This window comes from Brachyhypopomus gauderio, chromosome 16 (genome assembly GCF_052324685.1).
Source record: "Brachyhypopomus gauderio isolate BG-103 chromosome 16, BGAUD_0.2, whole genome shotgun sequence".
NCBI classification, from domain to species: domain Eukaryota; kingdom Metazoa; phylum Chordata; class Actinopteri; order Gymnotiformes; family Hypopomidae; genus Brachyhypopomus; species Brachyhypopomus gauderio.
Window position 1 is genome coordinate 18,986,280 of NC_135226.1, and position 19,177 is coordinate 19,005,456.

The 19,177-nt window shown below is 46.4% G+C and overlaps 2 protein-coding genes across 2 annotated transcripts; both read left to right on the plus strand.

Moving 5' to 3' along the window:
* The first annotated feature begins 33 nt into the window (after positions 1–33).
* rad1 (RAD1 homolog (S. pombe)) lies at positions 34–4,016 on the plus strand. The gene is made up of 6 exons (XM_076977144.1): positions 34–672; positions 1,005–1,220; positions 1,310–1,418; positions 1,635–1,893; positions 2,363–2,461; positions 2,773–4,016. Exons 2-6 carry the CDS (start codon positions 1,026–1,028, stop codon positions 2,948–2,950), a joined length of 840 nt encoding a protein of 279 aa, XP_076833259.1. The 5' UTR covers positions 34–672; positions 1,005–1,025; the 3' UTR covers positions 2,951–4,016.
* Positions 4,017–9,823: 5,807 nt separating this feature from the next.
* On the plus strand, positions 9,824–18,792 carry bbc3 (BCL2 binding component 3). Its single transcript, XM_076976413.1, has 4 exons — positions 9,824–10,168; positions 11,418–11,670; positions 13,249–13,412; positions 16,644–18,792. The coding sequence occupies exons 2-4, from the start codon at positions 11,430–11,432 to the stop codon at positions 16,743–16,745; spliced, it is 507 nt and encodes a 168-aa protein (XP_076832528.1). The 5' UTR covers positions 9,824–10,168; positions 11,418–11,429; the 3' UTR covers positions 16,746–18,792.
* Positions 18,793–19,177: the final 385 nt, after the last annotated feature.

Consider the following 19,177-nt stretch of genomic DNA (forward strand, 5'->3'; position numbering starts at 1 on the left):
TCCGGTCGTTTGGAAATCGTCGATTAGACGGAAGTTACGGTATAAATATTTTTTTCAACTAAATTATTTAGATCAACAAGTAATAAACCATCCCCAGTATGACAGCTAGGCTAATAGATGAAACCGATAAAAAATGTAATACATTTAAATAATAATAACAAAATGAATAAAATACGGTTACAGTAACGTAACCTAAAATATAAAACCTAGTCCACATAATTTCGTTCATTAGCGTTGGGTTTTAATAACTGCTGAAGAGGCATCTTAGTGGCTTTAGTGTTCAGTGATATTTGCAACTAAGTTTTGTTTATTTTTATCTTATAAAGCAGTATAACATTTGGAAATAATAAAATTACCCTGGATTTGTGAAGACTTGCAATTCATATCCAGGTATATTTGATTTGATGTACAGATAGTTTACTCATGTACAGATAGTATGCTCATGTACGGATAGTATGCTCAAGTACGGATAGTATACTCAAGTACAGATAGTATACTCAAGTACAGATAGTATACTCAAGTACAGATAGTATACTCAAGTGGACCGACAGCGCATGCCAGCGACACAAGCGGGAACAACGAACACCAGTACCGGTGAAGTAAATAAAGGGCGACCCTAGAAGTGTGGATGGTTTTGATAACAGGAGTTTTAACCCTTTTGTCAGATGTCAAGTAAGTGTAACCATTGCTATTACTACTTGTGTTTTTGAACAATGTACAATCACACTTTTTGAGCATTTGAACATTTGATCAAAAAGATAGTCAAGATAGCTAGCTAGTTTGCTAACTGCTAGCTAGCAAGATTTTATTTCGGAGACAACGAAAAATGCGTGAAATTAAATTTTGTGTTGTATCGTTAGTCAGTGATTTAATATTTGCATTTACGAAGCCTGTCCTTGCAATATTCTTGTTGATTTTGGTATTAGATCCACACTTAACACGACTATAGGGTTGATATTCTAAGGTGATTTTGGTTGTAATGAGCCCAACTAATGTCATTTCAGGTTTTGGCGTTATAAGGAAGCATGCCTTTGTCAACCCAGTCCCAGTCCGAGAGTGACGAGTACATCCTAATAGCTAGCTTGGATAACGTGAGGAACCTCTCCAACATCCTGAAAGCCATATCCTTCAAAGATCATGCAATATTTAATGCAACACAGAATGGTTTAAAAGTTACTGTAGAAGATTCCAAATGCCTTCAAGCAAATGCATTCATTCAGGTTGGTTTTCTAAGTACAATATGTGGAAATATTGTCAATTTGAAAAACTGCTAAAATATTTAACAGTCCTTCATTTTCTGGTCTTGTAGGCAGACATATTTCAGGAATTCACAATCAAAGAGGATGTAATTGGGTTTCAGGTAAACCTAACTGTGCTTCTGGACTGCCTCACCATCTTTGGGGGTAGCACAGTTCCAGGCAAGTATTGCAGGCTGCTGTGGTGCCCTGTGCTGGGTACAACCTGTGCTTTTGGAGTGTAGTGCATCACTTACTATCATGCCATGGTTTGTTATATACTACAGCAGTACAGTAAACTATGTTAGCAGTCTAGATTCATATATGAAATTGAGTCTGTGTGTGTTGCATGAAGGTCACTTTGTGTTTTTTTTTTTCTTCTTATTCTTTGCTGTTAAGGAGTGAGCACAGCTCTCAGAATGTGCTACAATGGCTATGGCTACCCGCTAACCCTGTTCCTGGAAGAGGGAGGTGTGGTTACCGTCTGCAAGATCAACACCCAGGAACCCGAGGAGCCTCTCGACTTTGATTTCTGTAGCACTAATGTCACCAACAAAGTGATACTTCAGTCAGACAGCCTGAAAGAGGCGTTTTCAGAGCTGGATATGACCAGTGAGGTCCTGCAGTTAACCATGTCACCGAGTCATCCCTTTTTCAGGTGCAGACATTCTTTGCATGGTGCAATATTACAATGTTGATAATGTGAATATGAATGCATACCTGTGTCCTGACAGCTAGGTTATTCAGACGTGCTGGGCCACTGAATGTTCTCGCCCCTTGGCATATGGGGAGAAAGAGCATCTGTAATGTGCAAGCCAGTCAGTTTATCAATACAAGTCATGTAACCATAGAGAACAGGAGAAACCGTGCTACCACTTTCTTTGTGAACACTGTTGCCTTTACTTATTTCCAAATTCATCAGTGAAACATTTAACTGTGTTTTCGCATGGCTATGAACCAGGGCTGTTGTATGGGATGAAGGTACATCTGTTCTTACTGTATTGTATTATGTCTGCGTTATTTTAAGAACTATGTTAACATTTGCCAATACTCTTCACTCTTCAGTTCAAAAGAACTGATTCCACATTTTCAAATCGATTTTAATCTTTTTTGGATTTCCTTTCCAGATTGTCCACATTTGGGAATTCTGGGAATGCTCATTATGACTACCCCAAAGACTCTGAAATGATGGAGCTCTTCCAGTGCACTAAGACACAGACTAACAGGTATGATGATTCAAAAGTGAATCCCAACGTCAATAGGTGTGTTGACTTGTGCATTTTTGACAGCACGAGGAGGCAAATTCCTTGTAGATGACAGACACATGGCAGGAGGTAGTCTAAATGTCACTGAAGAAAAGCTTTGGCTGGTATAGCTTATGGGTTTGTGTGTATTCAGATACATCTTGAACACTTTTGTTTCTACACGGGTCTAAAAATGCAATGTAACAAAATTACCTACTGAAAAACCTACTAGACTATGTGTAACCACTGAGTGATATGAGTGTATTTTGGTGTTCTGTTACCCTTTCACACAGGTACAAGATGTCGCTGCTGAAGCCCTCTACCAAGGCCTTGGCTCTGTCCTGTAAGGTGTCCGTGAGAACGGACAGTCGAGGTTTCCTTTCCTTACAGTATCTTGTACGGAATGACGATGGACAAATTTGTTTTGTTGAATACTACTGTTGCCCAGACGAAGAGGTTGATGAAGAGTAGACTGTCGAGATGAAGTGTGTTCTGTGAACCCAAAGCTGGCTTTGCCCTACACATGTGAACGGAGTTCTCCCGTTGGATTATTGGGATAATCTCACGTTGGATTAATGGGATAATCTCCCGTTGGATTATCGACGTTCTTTTTTGTTGTTGTTAGTAGATCATTAAGCAAATCATACAACTCACAAATGTCATATTTCTAGGAACAAATGATTTGCTTAATGAACTAATCCTCGACTTTTAAAATATACTATGTCATAAAGTTACTACAGCAATTCCCTAATAGGGAACTTGTATATGTATAATATAATTTGACTATGTAATATAGAGTTAGAATGATTACAGTTTTGTCGGTTTTCATTTAAGTAATTCAGCGGTTTTCAAAACATTTAGAAGTTCTTGGAGTGTGAGACTGTTATACCAACTGATTGATACTGTATGATTATTAAATCCATCAGCTAAGTCATCAAACTAGTTGTTATGATCTATTAAAATTAACCCCCAAAATAAGATTAAAGTAGAAGCACAATGAAAGATGTTTTGTTAAATCTGTATCCTTTAAGATTACACGTGTGGTTAACATTCTTCATGTATTATCATGTATTTTTAAGGCATTACTGACACGGTCATGAATAAGAAAAACATTGTCTGTGTCTGGAAAGATGGTGGAAATGTGAAATGTCAGACAATGGGAATGCAGTTGTCCTTGTGAACATACAGCTGGATGTCCTCAGTATGACTGAACTCGATGTTTTAAAGGTTTCTGTCATAGGGGTGTGGGCTTAAATTAGATGACCATGCTATTGGGTCTTCTACATTGAGATTTCTAAAGATTATTACTTCAACTCATCCTCATTTGTTATTGTAGCAATATGGTTAATTTAGAGCAATGTTTGGCAGAATATTTTTTCTTCTTTCATACCGGATTAGCTGTATGATTCTAAACACATTCAGGTGCTGAGCATCAATAAGTCTAATTTGATATATATATTGTGATTGTCTTTCAGTCTACCAGTCTCCTGATTCAAACGAGTGTCTCGTCCAGAGGATATATTGCAGGGATATAATTTTTTGCGTGTGTTAAGCATGACTTAAACCAACATTTGAATATATTTATCTTTTGATGTGGTTTCCTCCCTCTGCTATTTTACTCAGCCGTCCATGGGGTCTGCATGACATGATCAACTTAATTCAAGGTGAAAGTGTCTTTGTGACCGACAGAGGGCAGCAACGTTACACAACTGCGTATACGTCGCCTCACGCGGTACTAGCGTCCTCTTCGGGCGAATTATGAAAGTTCACTTTACGCGACGTATTAACCACTATTTTTTTTATTTGCGTTTCGAGTTCGTTTACGTTTTATCACCAAACGATCTGCACAGTGCAGCATAAATAAATGGCAGGTGAGAGTGTGCGTTAATGGCAGGTTGATGATGGATCTGGCTGTCCCCTCCACCACCATCCTGGTGCAGCCAATCGTTTGGACACTTGCAGCTGTGGAGGCGACACTGTTTCTGGGCAGAGGAGTGAAAAACACCGGTGCCATGTTCCCTCTCTGCTTCTATTAATGGCGTGTCCATCTGGGTTACTAATGTAGGTCTAAAAACACGTTATGTAGCCTGATACTTTTGACCAACATATAGTTTTTAAGTGAGTCTGGGTCACCGTTGTAGGGATCACCTAAATGATGGTTGTCTGGTGGTTTTCTCTATCTTCCCAGTACAGCCCAGTCACACAGTAATTAACACTATGGCAAAAGTCCAATTATGGACCACAGTGGTAAAGGCAGTGAACAAACGTTGTATACAAATTAAAGTATCCTTCGGAGAGGCTGTGAGGCAGTTTAATAGGTATCCGGTAACTTACTGCATCCAAACAGAACAGTTCAGACTGAGTTCTGTGCAGCACTGGATATGGGCTGGAAACTTGATCCGAGTTAAAGCGGGTCGTGTCAGAGGGACGGTGCTGCTGTGTGTGGCCCAAAACAAGCTCGGTAGTGAAGTGAGGTAGTTATGACACTTCACCGGCCCAACGTGCCTGGTGTGTTGTGGCCACCCAACGTGAGTCAAAGGGTATCAGGTTCGGACTGGTAGGTTTTGTAAACACACACTCCGAGGTGACCTAATTGTTATGGCTGTCCAACAATTAGCAACAGGAGAGCCCAGGAGAGTCAACGAGACATACACCCTCTTTCTTCAGCGCGTCACTAGAGACAGTGAGTCATCGGAACTACATCAAAAGGTGGAAGAGATCATTAAAAAAAGAAGATATGGAAATACGCTGTATGGCGTGATGGTTGGGCAAGTATTTTTTTTGAGACATTTTTCCATTACATTAGCTTCAGAAAGCTTTCTGTGTGACAGCCACTTTCCTCTCAGCCCTGTTCATTTTAGTAAACAAGACACCTGTTCCCTAGTGGTGCTCAGACGCCTTCATTGACTGAGCTGACCACACTTGAGGCTGCTGTCAGCTGTCAGACAAGAAACTTCACAGTGTGTGACTTAATTGCTACTTAATTACCTTTGTAAGGTAAACCAGAGATAATATGTGCAGAGAAGGTGAGTGTGGACATATTCCTGCAACAGCATTACGTGCATCGTGGATCTGTGCCCACTGGGAACTGGATACGCAATGTTAATGCACTGTTAGTAGAGCACGTGAGGATGTCGTGCTGATGCAGTCTTATTAAATGCAGACATTTGTGATTCTTCTGTGTATGTTTTCACTAGAGTGCTGTACAGTAATAGAACTAATAGTCTAAGGTGTATAAATATTTGAGGCTTGAAAATATGCAACAGATTAAAAGTTATATAATTTGTTTAATTGAAAAAAATATTAAAAATTAAAAAATCTATGCATTTTATAGTATCATAATATAAATTTATTATATAAAACAACGCAAAATCCAGTCTATCAAAGTGGAAGGACTCCCTACATGGGAAACCTAGCACACACAAGTGTGGTATTCCTCCGCATTGTGTTAAAAAAAACACCCCTATGAAAACAGGCCATTGTTAGATGGGTCTGTGTTTGTCACATGAGGTCACAAAAGCGGCAGCTGGACTTAGTGACACCATTATCAATCCTATCGACGCCCATGAGTGCTGCTCCTCCCTTTCCACGGGCCTCTGCTCTCTCTGCAGCTACATGCGAGATGATCCATCCTGATGATCATGAGGTCATGATGGTGCACCTTTAACTTAAAACCTCTCCCCCATGAGCATGGCTTACCTTTGCTGAGATAATCCACTCATCTCATGCATAAGCATCGGGTTTCAAAGGATGTATTTGCGAACTTTAGTTAAGGTCGATAAGGCGGCCCGAAGATTGAAAATCTACAGATCGCGTTTTACAATTAAAGGAAGTTAAGCAAACCCTGGGCCATTGTAACATCTGTTCCCTTAGTGCTGGTCATAAAAGTAAAAAGTAAAAGCTTTTTGCTCAGGAATATCGAGTGAAGTATACATTCACAACTTAAATTGTTTGCTGTTTCATGTTCCTGTTGTGGGTGAAAATATTTCCAGTGCAACGTTTACTCATTTAGCATTCGGATTTGAGGATGTAATTCAGAACTTTTAGTTGTTTTACCAGGACCTTGGACATATTACAACCAGGATTAGGTGGTCAGCAGACAAGACTTGCATTATTACCTGGGATTATAATGCATTCCAGACGTGTCCTACCTGTTAGGGACAGCATGTGTCAATTTAATTTGTTCTGCTAGATCTCCACTGGCATAAGATATCGAACACAAATGGGTTCTTTATTAGATTATGTACGCTACTGTAACATACTAGGGTTTCTTTTTTTCCGCTTGTGGCAGAATGAACAACTGTCAGTCAAATGTACATAGAGACTTGGAGAGCTGGTCACTTTATTATATGTCATTTATGTGGTCATACACATATACAGAACACTTGAAAATGGTTTGGATAAAATTCCTAGATTTTACACTTTCAATCTCAACATAGATTGAAATACTGTAGAAATATGACTATTGTCTCACAGGGCCTGTGAAAATAAACAATTTGCTCATGTCCACATCTTACCAGCAATACTTAACATCCCCATATATGATTAATGTTGTCCAATTTTGTAAGAACATTCCATGTTTGGATAAAAATGTAACTGATTAAAAAAGTCTCAGTTTGAATATTTGTTTCCTTCTGCATATCCTGCATCGACCTGCATGCAGATAACAGATGAAAGTGTTTTTTTTTCCACATAAAAACCCATACTTTCTACCATGATGTCATGTCTGATGTGTTGCACTTGTAGTTAATGTAAACCACTACTTAACCACAAACATAATGAAACTGTGATCGACACCAGACATGACCGAAACCTGCTTGTCACCTTTCTCAGTGTTGTTTGTGGAAAGTTTTCTAAGAAACCGGTAAAGTGAAACAAAAACAATTTATAGCATATTTCTAAAAAGTGTACATTATTTAACAAGTACGTAAGTAGACAAGAATGACATCCGCCTGTCCAAAATGGCTCCCACTGTTAGTCTAATACAGCTCTACCCCTTTGACAGCATCATGAGTGTTTGACGCTGCACAGTCTGTCAGCAGCAGATACAGCAAAGTCTCCACTTTTAGTGCTCGCCATCCCGCCGACTGACCCGCAAAGTGCCGTCTGCGGCTGTGTGGTGGAGTCGGGGGCCTCCGCCCGTGTGCGGTGGAGTCGGGGGGGCCTCCACCCGCGTGTCGTCTCCTCTGGTCTGTCTCTCAACACCGTCCCATTACATGATGAAAAGAGGCAGCTGCAGCCTGCACCTCACTCACTCACCTTTGACAGCCGCTGCTCAGCAGGCAATTATGATGGCGGCTATGAAAACTAATTTGTGAAAGTGGAGGGAAGTCTGGCTGTTGTGCTGGAGATGGAGTTTGACTTTAGCAGATATCCAGTGGGGGGGGGCAGGTAATGGATGATGTCATTGCGATAAACTAAACATGAGCCTGGCTCTTGTTGTATACAGAACTATGTGAAATGCTGTTTTGGTTACAAGTCTAGCTAACACACACACACACACACACACACACACAAGTCCTCAAATGTCCCAACGTGCAGGAGTGTACCCATACTCTCTTCTCTTAAAAAACCTTTTAGTTAAATTAATTAGTGAAAGTAAATTTGCGTAGTGGTCCGTCTGGTTTGGATATTTGATATGGATATTGGTGCGAGGTGTTGTTGTGCAAGTGCACAGTTAGACATAATCAACTTTCTCAGTCTGAGTCACGGCGAAGCTCCACAGAACATCACAGGCGTGATGTTTAGATCACTGCCTGTGTGCACATGTCTGTGTTTCACTCTTATGAGCCTTCCGTCGTAAAACACTGTCCTGTCCATGCAGTGGTATATAAGCTTTACAGCATCGTTATTTCAGTGCACTTTTGTGACTGAATTCCATCGTGATTTTCTAGTCTACAGTGGCAGCTTTGATTTCACACCATGCATTTCAGTACAACCCAGTTGGTCTCCTACACCGCTGCATTCTGCCGATTCAGATCTTTATGGGCCTGTAAATGTGTTTGTTGTGTGGTATGTACTGATGGAAGGATGTCAGTAAAAAATATGCAGTAAAATTTTTATGTTGCTCAGAGCTTTTGTATGTGTGGTTTACAGAAGCAGAATATCAGGGAATTAGAAGATTGCAGATGAATATTAAGGTGCTACCAGGCACTTTACATGCACTAATTATTAATTACGTAAAACAATCCTGTGTAACATATTCTTGTAATTTTATGTAGTACTGAGATAATTAATGGCATAGGAAACATACTACAGGTCCTGCCACTGTGATAGAGCCCATGCAACTTTGCCCGATCCCAGTTGTTTGCCCAGACATGTACCTGCACGGGGATTCCCCTTATGTAAAATAGGACATCCCTAATCTGACACTGTGTCTCGAGCTCCTCTAATGACCAGCTGCTATTTCCAGGCGATTAGCTCTATACGCAACCCAAGTCCGACCATGCGCGACGTATCTGCATACAGGCACAATAGCCACAGTTATGCAGGACACACTCCGAAGGTCAAAAGAGTCGTAACGGGGAATTTCCACCGCCCTCTGACAATTAGCATATTTAATTAATAGAAGTGGTGTTATTAGAGTGTGTATATAGCCTACATATGTTACTTTTTGGATAGCCTACGTATCATAGCCTATATTATAGTTTACAAAATTTAAAATTTGTTAACTTTGCATGCACAACATGAAAGCGTAATTAACACAGAACAATAAAATACAAAATTAGGTCTGCTTGACATTCATGCAAAACACATCGGTTTGCAAGAATCTAGTACAAACCATTTCAAAATAACATATTACATATGTAAGCCTGTCTTAATAAGCTGGCTATTACGCCAATATACAAAGGAATCAATAATAATTTGCCATGTATTTGTTATGATTCCACAGCAGGCCTTGTGATGAACTCACTGATGTAGAAAAAGCATTAGGTTTTAGTGGATTCGACCTGTTGCCATTATTATAGAGATTATTTTAACCCATAGCATACTTTTCATAGTTCAGAAAAGTAGTAAAAATGTAAACTTTGCATAGCTAATTTGATCAAATTACCAAGATGTACCCCTAACAATTTGTGAACTACATTTTTCAACCTCAGAAAACACACCAACGTGTAAAAAGACGCGAGTTTTAGTTTATGAGCCACACACGCCGTAGGTGTCGAGTCAATGTTGCAACCTTTCAGAAGCGCGCAAACAGACGGGCAAAACGGGCGGGAGGGGCGCGCGCGGAGCAGCGCCGCGTCGATTCCTGCACACAGCCTTGACCGCGGGAGGCGCGCGCTGCAGCGCGTGGCCCGCTGTGACGAGCATGTCGGGACTTGTTGTGGAGAGTCGTCGCGGAGGGCGTGGCCAGAGCGAGCACTTCGCGGGAGAGAGCGCAAGTTGCTGTCATTTCTGAGGCGGCACAATCAATAATAGAGTTTCATCATCCCTGCGCGTCGATGTTTTGACAAACCGCGGATATTGACGACACTGACAATCGCGTGCCATGAACGGACTAACTTGGTAAATCGAGCAAATCGTACGAAATAAGTGGAGTAGCGCTTATGTGGACCAATGCATGAAAGCAACACTTACTGAGCAGCATATGAGCTCGACTTCCAAGACAAGTGTCCTGCCAGCATCGACCACAGTCAAACTCAACACTGGAGTAATATCTACTGATTCTAAGCAACTGTTTTACAGGTGAGAGCGGTAGTATTTTACCAGCATTACAATTAATGTTTTGCCTGTCTGTAAACCACGGACCGTGATTGTGTTGGGTCGATAAATGAAAGCTTGCTCGTTGTATTGATGATCACATCGGTTCAGTGTGTAGCACTTCATATGGATCAATGTTGTCTAAGCATGAGTGTCCACTGTGTTAAATCTGAAATCTGTATCTGTTAGCTTGGTGTGTTAGGGCTACCACTACAATCCTGCATGATTTTAGATTACAAACCGGTGTCGACACGGCGCGTTTGTGTAGCACATACACTTGGTCACAGCTGTATAAATGTACGATATTAAATAGGCTGGATCAGTACTATTGTGGATACTATGCGCTCGACAAGCATTTCACTGTTCAACAGCCCCGAAGACCATCAGAATTACCAATTTGCTGTATTTCACAGTGTAAGTTAGACTAACTGTCACTTTTCCAGCGTGTTCTCCCCCACTCTTTCCTTTCTAAACTCTGTACTTCGCGGTACGGTTGTTTCGCCTAACCATTTGCATGTGCTACTTTTCCAGTGCTTCATAATTTCCGTTTTAAGCGACGCGATGTAGCCAAATGAAACTGTGATAAAATCTTAAGCAATGTTGCAATGTGGAAATGTCATATTTACTTATTATAGGCGTTGAACAGAATGACTAATATTTGTGAACATTAGGAACGTGATCATATTCGTCGTTTTTTTTCTGCACGCACTGTACTGATTTAAACTCGTGCCGTGGGTTCCAAGAGCGCGCGCGGCGGTCTGTCCATACTTGCACGGATTTGTTTACAAACACTCCGCGCACGCGACGGTCGCGCGCCACCTCGCGGGGAGGCTTAGTCCCGCAGCTCGCTGGGCCAAACGAGAAAAAGAAGATAAATTCGAGTGGGTCTCAATGTATTTGCTTTTCTATTTATTGCATCTCTTATATTTAAGGCAATGGAATGTACCACTTGTGTGTTTTATTTATTAGTACTTAGGGCAAATACTAGATTACATTTTTTTCAGATTTTGCTCTTAACCCTGACGGAAGTCTGCGATTGTTTGTTTGTGATTATTTTAGTTGCAACCTCCGTCACATATTTCCCCGCATCTTAGATTTGATGAGATATAAGACGGGTGTTTGATTTGTCGGAGCCAGGATGGTTTTTGTGATAGAAGCTGCAAAGCTCTGGTTCCATTATAGCGAGCTACACACTGATCTTCGCATCTAAGCATCGCTGTTTCCCTCGTATTAGGCAGCGTCTGTTATGGCCAGACCGCAGACGGACAGCAGGGTGGACGGACAGAGTCCCCAGAGCTGCAGGATGGAGGTTCTGCGTCGGGATGCCCGGCCCAACACGCAGCCTGTCCCGCAGGTGGCCCCGGCCCGGTCGAGACCGCGCCGTACCGCTCAGAGCACCCAGAGCACCGCGCCGGTACCGCTCGTCCCACCACCAGACGCGCCGTCCGCGGCCCCCCGGCAGGAAGACTCAGTCGGACACCGCGCAGGTACGCAGACCGTCGCCCACTGCTGGTGACAATGGCGTGCTTTCATTCAGCGTGCTTTAAAAACAGAACACGTTTTATTTAGCAGGGACAGTGTTGGCTGCTAGCGCGTTTGGCGAGCTTGGCCTGCTCTCCAGATTCTGCCCCCCCCCCCCCTTGCTCTCTGGCCAAAAGAGGCATGTTGAGACATGTCTGGTGCAGGCGACTTCATGCTGAACGCCACCTTCTCACCACAGTCACCCTGTACCACCACACTCAACACAGTCCCCTCTGTGTCTCAGTATCAGCAGTGATTTTGTTTTTCACTGTATCTCATCTCTTTTCATCACTCCATCACCTCCTCCTCCGTAGCCTCGGTTGAACCCTCCTAGTATTTCTCTGTCCACGCCCCCCGTTTTTAAAAGCTCTTGGCTGCTTGCCTCCTCCCGGTCCCGCCCATCTCCGCGCTGTCCACCCTATCGCTGCCTGCCCTTCGTTCCTGTCCACCAATGGCTGAATTCCATCTCGGGCTGCGCCGGCTTACAGTTACCCTGGCAACAAGCCAGAGCAGCCCCGCTCTCCCCGGCCCTGTTAAGTCACCTCCTCCTACGGATCAGACCCGACCCGCACCCGTGCGCTTCCTGAGCTCGTGGAGCTATTTGTGCAGCCCGATCAAGTCAAGCAAGGATTTCTGAAACACCTGAGTCATAGTCTCTGTTTTGGCATTTCTAATCTATGTATTATCAGTGGCACAGGTCGCACCGGGGTCCATTTTGTGTACTGTGTTCTGTGCACTTGTTCAACCGCAAACTTTACTGCACGCGCGAAATTGCACGACATTACGTAAGCATATTTTACTGGTATCCTTCCAGCAGTCCTACAGTACCAGGGCCACTGAAGAGAATTCAGCACCATTAGATCAGTGTCTGAGAGGCAAACCCAACGACCCGAGTGTTATTGACAGCAGAACCGGCAGAGAGTCCACACAGAGTGCAACACAAACCGCAAACGCACGCACTCTGGCCCCGCTAAGCAGATTAAGAGATTACACGCAAACTTCGAAGGAGAATCTAGAAGCGTGTTGGCAGGGCTGTAGTGGGGAAGTGCCCCGTGTGTTTTACCCCGGGGTGGGGGTGGGGGGGGGGGGGGGGGTTACTTGGCGGACGTTTGAGGGTTTGCTTTCGAGCGGGAGCATGTGACTTTTTGCGGGTGGGGGATGGGTGGCCGCCCGAGCTGGCAGGCAGCTGCCATGGTAACGGCCCCCGCTAGACGGTCGGTCTGCTCCATCCCTGTGATTCGGGCGTTCGGTCAGGTCAGCGAGCCGAGTGTCCGGTCCCGCGGGTGTTCGGAGGTTTAGATGACGGTGGAGGTGCAGCCGGGTGTGTGTGGTGGCCGTGCAGGGGTCGCGAAGCGGCACGACCCACAAACAGCGTCCTGGCTGTATTCCCGCACCTGTCCCGTAACCGTGGGGGCGGCTCGACGCACCGGCATCCTTAACGACCCGCAGCGTCTGGCCAGATTCGGTCTGGAAATCATAACCTCTTCGCCTTTTTGAACTATGACCTTCGGATGGTGATGTCATCTCCCCTGCCTCCGCTCCAGGTCCCGAGGAGGAGCGGTCCTGTGTGGGCGGGATGCTCCAGCTCCTGCAGGACGTCTTGCCGGCCGAGGAACAGCCCACACCAGAGGAGCGCGCGGTGGCCCGCGTGGCCATCCAGCTGAGGACCATAGGAGATGAGATGAACGCAGTTTACCTACAGAGAAGGGTGAGGGCCTGTGTGTGTGGGGCGAACCGTAGTCACGCTACGCCGTGCGCTCGGGCCTGGGATGTGTGTGACTGGGCGGAATGGGTGTGACCAGGCACGTGTTTTTGGAAATGTGTGTGTGAGAGAGTGTGTGTGTGTGTGTGTGTGTGTGTGTGTGAGAGAGAGAGTGTGAGAGAGTGTGTGTGTGTATGTGTGTGAGAGAGAGTGTGAGAGAGAGTCTATACCCTCCAGTGACTTTTCTGGAAAATGGATCAATGCAATATTCACCATGGCTAGTGTTGTGACTGGAGTCAAGTTTCCAATTGTGGTTGAACCCGATGCCCACCTCTCTCTCTCTCTCTCTTTCTGTCTCTCTCTCTCTGTCTCTCTCTCTCTTCCTCTCTTTCTGTCTCTCTCTCTGTCTGACCCTGTCTCTGTCTCTCTCTCTGCCTTTTCTTGTTTTCCTCCCTCTTTCGCTCCCATTTTCTCTCATGCTCGCACTCTTGTTCTATCTCTCTCTCTTTGTCCCCCCTCCCTTCCTTCCTCTCTCTCTCTCTCTCTCTCTCTCTCTCTCTCTCTCTCTCTGTTGCACTCCCTGCCGTATCGCGTGAGGACTCAAGTCTGTGGAGAGAGCAGGGAGTAAACAGAGGCTAATCTCTCCCTCCCCCACGCAAACCCACAGCCCCCCCCCCCCCCTCCTCGCCTCAGACAAACACGTATGATGTCACCACACTGCTCCCGCCCCTGCCCACACAAGCAACACACACACACACACACACACACACACACACACACACACAGCCTCAGATATTCACAAACACTCCCTCGCACACATAGCAGCACGGAGCGCGCCCCGGCAGGCACACGCGCGCGGACATGTCCCGGTGGACCGGCCCGTCTCCCACCTGCTTCCCCCTGTCTCGCACACGCACGTGCGCACGCCCACACCCCCCCCCCCCCTACCCCCCCCGGACGGTGCCCCAGCGAGGCGTGTGTGAGGCGGTCGGACGGGTCGTACTGCCGCAGCTGTTTGCAGAGCTGGGCGTAGCGTGGGCGTAGCGTGTCTGGTACCGCCATCCGTAGCCCCTTGCTGCACTCGGAAAGTATAGCGTGTGTTTCTAACCGCGCACGGGTGTTGTTTACTCTGGAACCAGCACAGGAATCGCAGGGACTTCCTCAAGCCGAGTGTGTGTGTGTGGTGTGTAACACGTGTGTGTGTGTGTGTGTGTAGGCGAGTACCCTTCCACTACAGCCACGTGAGCCCGGCAGAGCAGAACCTCCTCCGTTTGTTCTGTCCACTTCACCACTGTTCAGTTCCTTCTCCCTCGCTCAACGCCCTCACTGTCTCATGCTCTCTGACACCATCCGGAGTCAAGAGTTCAACAAGTCCTTGTGACCGGTTCCCCTTTTCCCACTATCAGTAGTGAGCTTATGCACGGGGCCTGTGTCACGAGTGGGTCACTGTAGCCATTGTCTAACGTTATTTATAGACAATGTATGACCAGTCACGTTTTGTTATATTGTTTGACAGGCAGCACACAGAAGCGACACGAGATTTTGTTGATCAGCGTATTTTTTTAAGACAGTATACGAAGAGGGAAGCGGCGTAGACGTGAGGGCACGTAAACGTGAGGGCACTAACGGCGGCGTAGACGTGAGGGCACGTAAACGTGAGGGCACTAACGGCGGCGTAGACGTGAGGGCACGTAGACGTGAGGGCACTAACGGCGGCGTAGACGTGAGGGCACGTAAACGTGAGGGCACTAACGGCGGCGTAGACGTGAGGGCACGTAAACGTGAGGGCACTAACGGCGGCGTAGACGTGAGGGCACGTAGACGTGAGGGCACTAACGGCGGCGTAGACGTGAGGGCACGTAGACGTGAGGGCACGTAGACGTGAGGGCACTAACGGCCGGTGACAGCAGTTTCCTGTAATGGTCGAGAAGACGGAGTTCATCCACGTCGAGGCGGTTCGGTGCCTGCGTCTGGTTGAGATGAGAGCGATCTCCAGCCAGTGGGGGTGGGGTGGCCTCAGGGTGGAGACGTGCGACAGCTCGGCTGGAGGTGATGGTTGGCGAGCGGCGACGGTGAGCCTTGGGGGGCGGTCATGTGACACTTGTGCGGGCGGGTGCGTTTTCCTGACTACGCCCTGATATCCCTACCTGCCCTAGATACTTGGTGGTGTTGTAGGTGTGTCGGGACCCGCTCTGTGGCAGTTGGTCTGTCTGTCCTCTTGTTCTGTCTCCCCCACCCCCCCTCCACCCTCACCCCCACCCTCCCTGGCTGTAGAGTGTAGTTATTTTTAGATAATGACTCAGAGCAGCTGTTGAACGCTCTCCCGACTGTTGGGTAGACACTGACTGTCCGGGACAGCCTCACAAACGTGCGCACATTCTCAACGCCGTTGCTTGTGATGTTGTTAAGAAGTGGAGAATGTGTCTGCTGCTGTGTGAATGACACTAGGCACATTCCATTTGTGATGAGATGTTTGTTCCTCGAAGACGCAGAGAAGAGAGCTTTGAGCGCGGGCGGACACACGCAGACATGCTGCTGGCTTTACAGCTAGCTCCTCATGCCGCGGTTAAGCACACGGTCGCATGCTCTGGTCTCGCCTGACGCTGGTCTTACCTGGCTCTGGTCTCGCCTGGCGCTGGTATTACCTGGCTCTGGTCTCGCCTGGCGCTGGTCTTACCAGGCTCTGGTCTCACCTGGTGCTGGTCTCACCTGGTGCTGGTCTCACATGGCACTGGTCTCACATGGCACTGGTCTCACATGGCACTGGTCTCACATCGCACTGGTCTCACATAGCACTGGTCTCACCTAGTGCTGGTCTCACCTGGCACTGGTCTCACGTGGCACTGGTCTCACCTAGTGCTGGTCTCACCTGGCACTGGTCTCACATGGCACTGGTCTCACTTCGCACTGGTCTCACGTGGCTCTGGTCTCACCTGGCGCTGGTCTCACGTGGCACTGGTCTCACCTGGCACTGGTCTCACGTGGCACTGGTCTCACCTGGCACTGGTCTCACCTGGCACTGGTCTCACGTGGCACTGGTCTCACGTGGCTCTGGTCTCACCTAGTGCTGGTCTCACCTGGCACTGGTCTCACATGGTGCTGGTCTCACGTGGCGCTGGTCTCACCTGGCGCTGGTCTCACCAGTCTCACCTCGCACTGGTCTCACCTGGCTTCGGCCCAATACCACCACTAGCCGTCCAATCGCTCACACCCGCCTTCTCTCTGCCTGTGTTTCAGAACGATGTGGCACAGTGGCAGAACTGGAGAGGCGTGTACCGCGGCCTGGTGGCCTTCCTCGCCGACACCATTAGCACCCTCTACCAGCACGGCCTCAGATGAACGGGAGGGTCGCCGGAGACCACCACAGGGGGGCGCTGGCGCTCCCCAGCACAACCACCAAGCGAACTGCACTGGGCTCAGGATCCTCTCTGCTGGACCAGAATGCACTGGGTCCCCGACTTTTCTTTGTCCGTGTAGTTTCTCGCACTGTGCATGTGTACACGGAGTTTTTTTTCCTTTCTGTCTCTCTTGGGATTTTTCATGTAGCATGAGACTGAAGCGTGTGTCCCGGTGGGAGGGGGGTGTGTTGGGCGACGTACGTGTGCCTCGTTGGATCTTTAAACTGTGAAGCACAATCGGTCTGCGTCCGCAGAACTGCTGAGATGAGCCTAACTGCCTGGATGCTCGGAGGACAGCAGCCGTTCACTAGGGTCAGCCATGCAGGCCGCGTGGTTCCCATCCGTTGCTCTGCTGTCACGGCACATCCCAGGACACGTCCGACGGACCCCGTGCAACTTCACCAGCGCTCATTCGTACCCACGTGTCTTTTCAGGGCCGAGGCACCGACGTGCCTCCCATCCAACGCCAAACTTCTGAGTCTCCGAGCCGTTAGGCAGCACTAGAAGGTCGGGTTGTGTTGTAACTCCTCAGGCACTGAAATGCTGTATGTGATATGGGAGATGCTCTTAGCTGCTTTACAGAGCAATACTGCTGCGCAGGGGGTCAGGGGTCAAGGGGCGGGGGGGGCGCAGGACACATGTCCCCACACACCACTTGAGGAAAGAGGGTCACGTAATATGACGGAGGAGGCCGTTGGGCGTAAAAGGGCAGACATTTCAAGTTGTGAACCCAACTACAGCGAATGTGCCTTACGCCACCCTTTAAAAGACCCGCACATGCTCCATACACCGGGGGCAATCACTGGAAAGTGTGCAGGGGAGGGTGAGGGTGGGGGGGTGGGGTCAAAGGTCAGTGCCTGCGAGCTCCCTCGTGCATCTAAACTTTGGAACATGAAATTTACCACTCATTTCAAAGATCGATCGGTCACCTCCAATGGAGGAACACGGACTGGGGCCGGAAGCCTTTGTGGGGCAGACCATGGGTTTTCCACATGGCTGGGTAGCAGTGTTAATATTTGTAATAAATGGATGTAAATATTTTGGGGAGAAAATGGCGACTGGTGAGAGGTGGAAGGAGATGGCCGTTCTCATTCTCATGTATTGTGTATATTTTGACGAAACCTTTAAGTACTTAACAGTTCTTTGTTTTTTTGTTCTTGATCAAAAGCAGTGCGGGTTTGTTTTCAGGAACCTTTTGGACCAATGCTGAAAGGTAATAAACATGTATGCGAATTCATTTGATAATTGACTGTTCACAGAAATCTAATTTGGACCTTGTTTTTTTTTTTTTAAACGAATTTACAAACAAGTTTAGACAGTGAGCAAATATGTGATATATCATTGCCTGAGAGAGCATGGGTTAAGTTATTTATTTTGTATGTCCATTTCTACACTTGGTCCTTAGAAAATGAATAGAAGGTAAAATGAAATATTTGGTTTAATGTTAATAAACGTTTGAAGTTATTTTTTATGAGTTGTTAGCAAGTGTCCCTCTCCCCCAGATCTGATCAGGCAGAGTGAGAATGGAGATATGGTTTTGGTTTTGTTTGGTTGAGGAACCACACTGTATTTTTTTGGATGATCAGTTTCACAATATAATCTGTAACCACTACCCTAAGCAAAACTCAAAGAATGAGCAAAACACACCAAATTGTTCTGCTGTAATGTAATTAATGGTCATGACTTTGGTGCAGTCAGGGTACCAATTGCAGAAACTGAGCCTGATCTTCTATACTTGAAGAACGGTATTTCCGGTTTGCATATGAAGGGCTCACCGCTGCCTTCAGATGGTGGTCTCTTTGGGGGCTTTTATGGAGCTGCCGGTGTGTTGCCATAAGTCCTTCATGGACGTCAACGGTGCATCTGACAAAGGTTTTGTTCAAAGAGCTTCCCCTCACAAACCACTTTTACAATCTCTGGGTAAATTATGAAAAAAAAAAAAAAAAAGATTAAAAAGTTGTTTTTTTATGTGGGTACTGTATCTCCAAGCATATGGAGTATGAGGTCTTCTCATGACTGCCTGTCTCATGACTTCCTGTGTCACCAATGCTGTGGTGTAGATCACAGGGGCCAGGGCCACTCTGTGGTGAAGATCACAGGGGGCGTGGCCACTCTATGGTGTAGACCACAAGGGGCGTGGCCACTCTGATGTCTCATGCATAGGTGTGTTCCCTGATACACTCCCTGCTTGAGGGGAAAAGGCCTTATGTGTACTGTGAACATCACACTACTCTCAAGATCAAGTCATCCTCACTTTCAAACCTTGTACATTTGCAGTTTGGACTTTTTTCTATGTGAATTTTCTAATATGAATTTTGGTATGTTTTTTTTTCCCTTTTGCCTTTTTAAAATAAATATAATTCTCAAAGTATT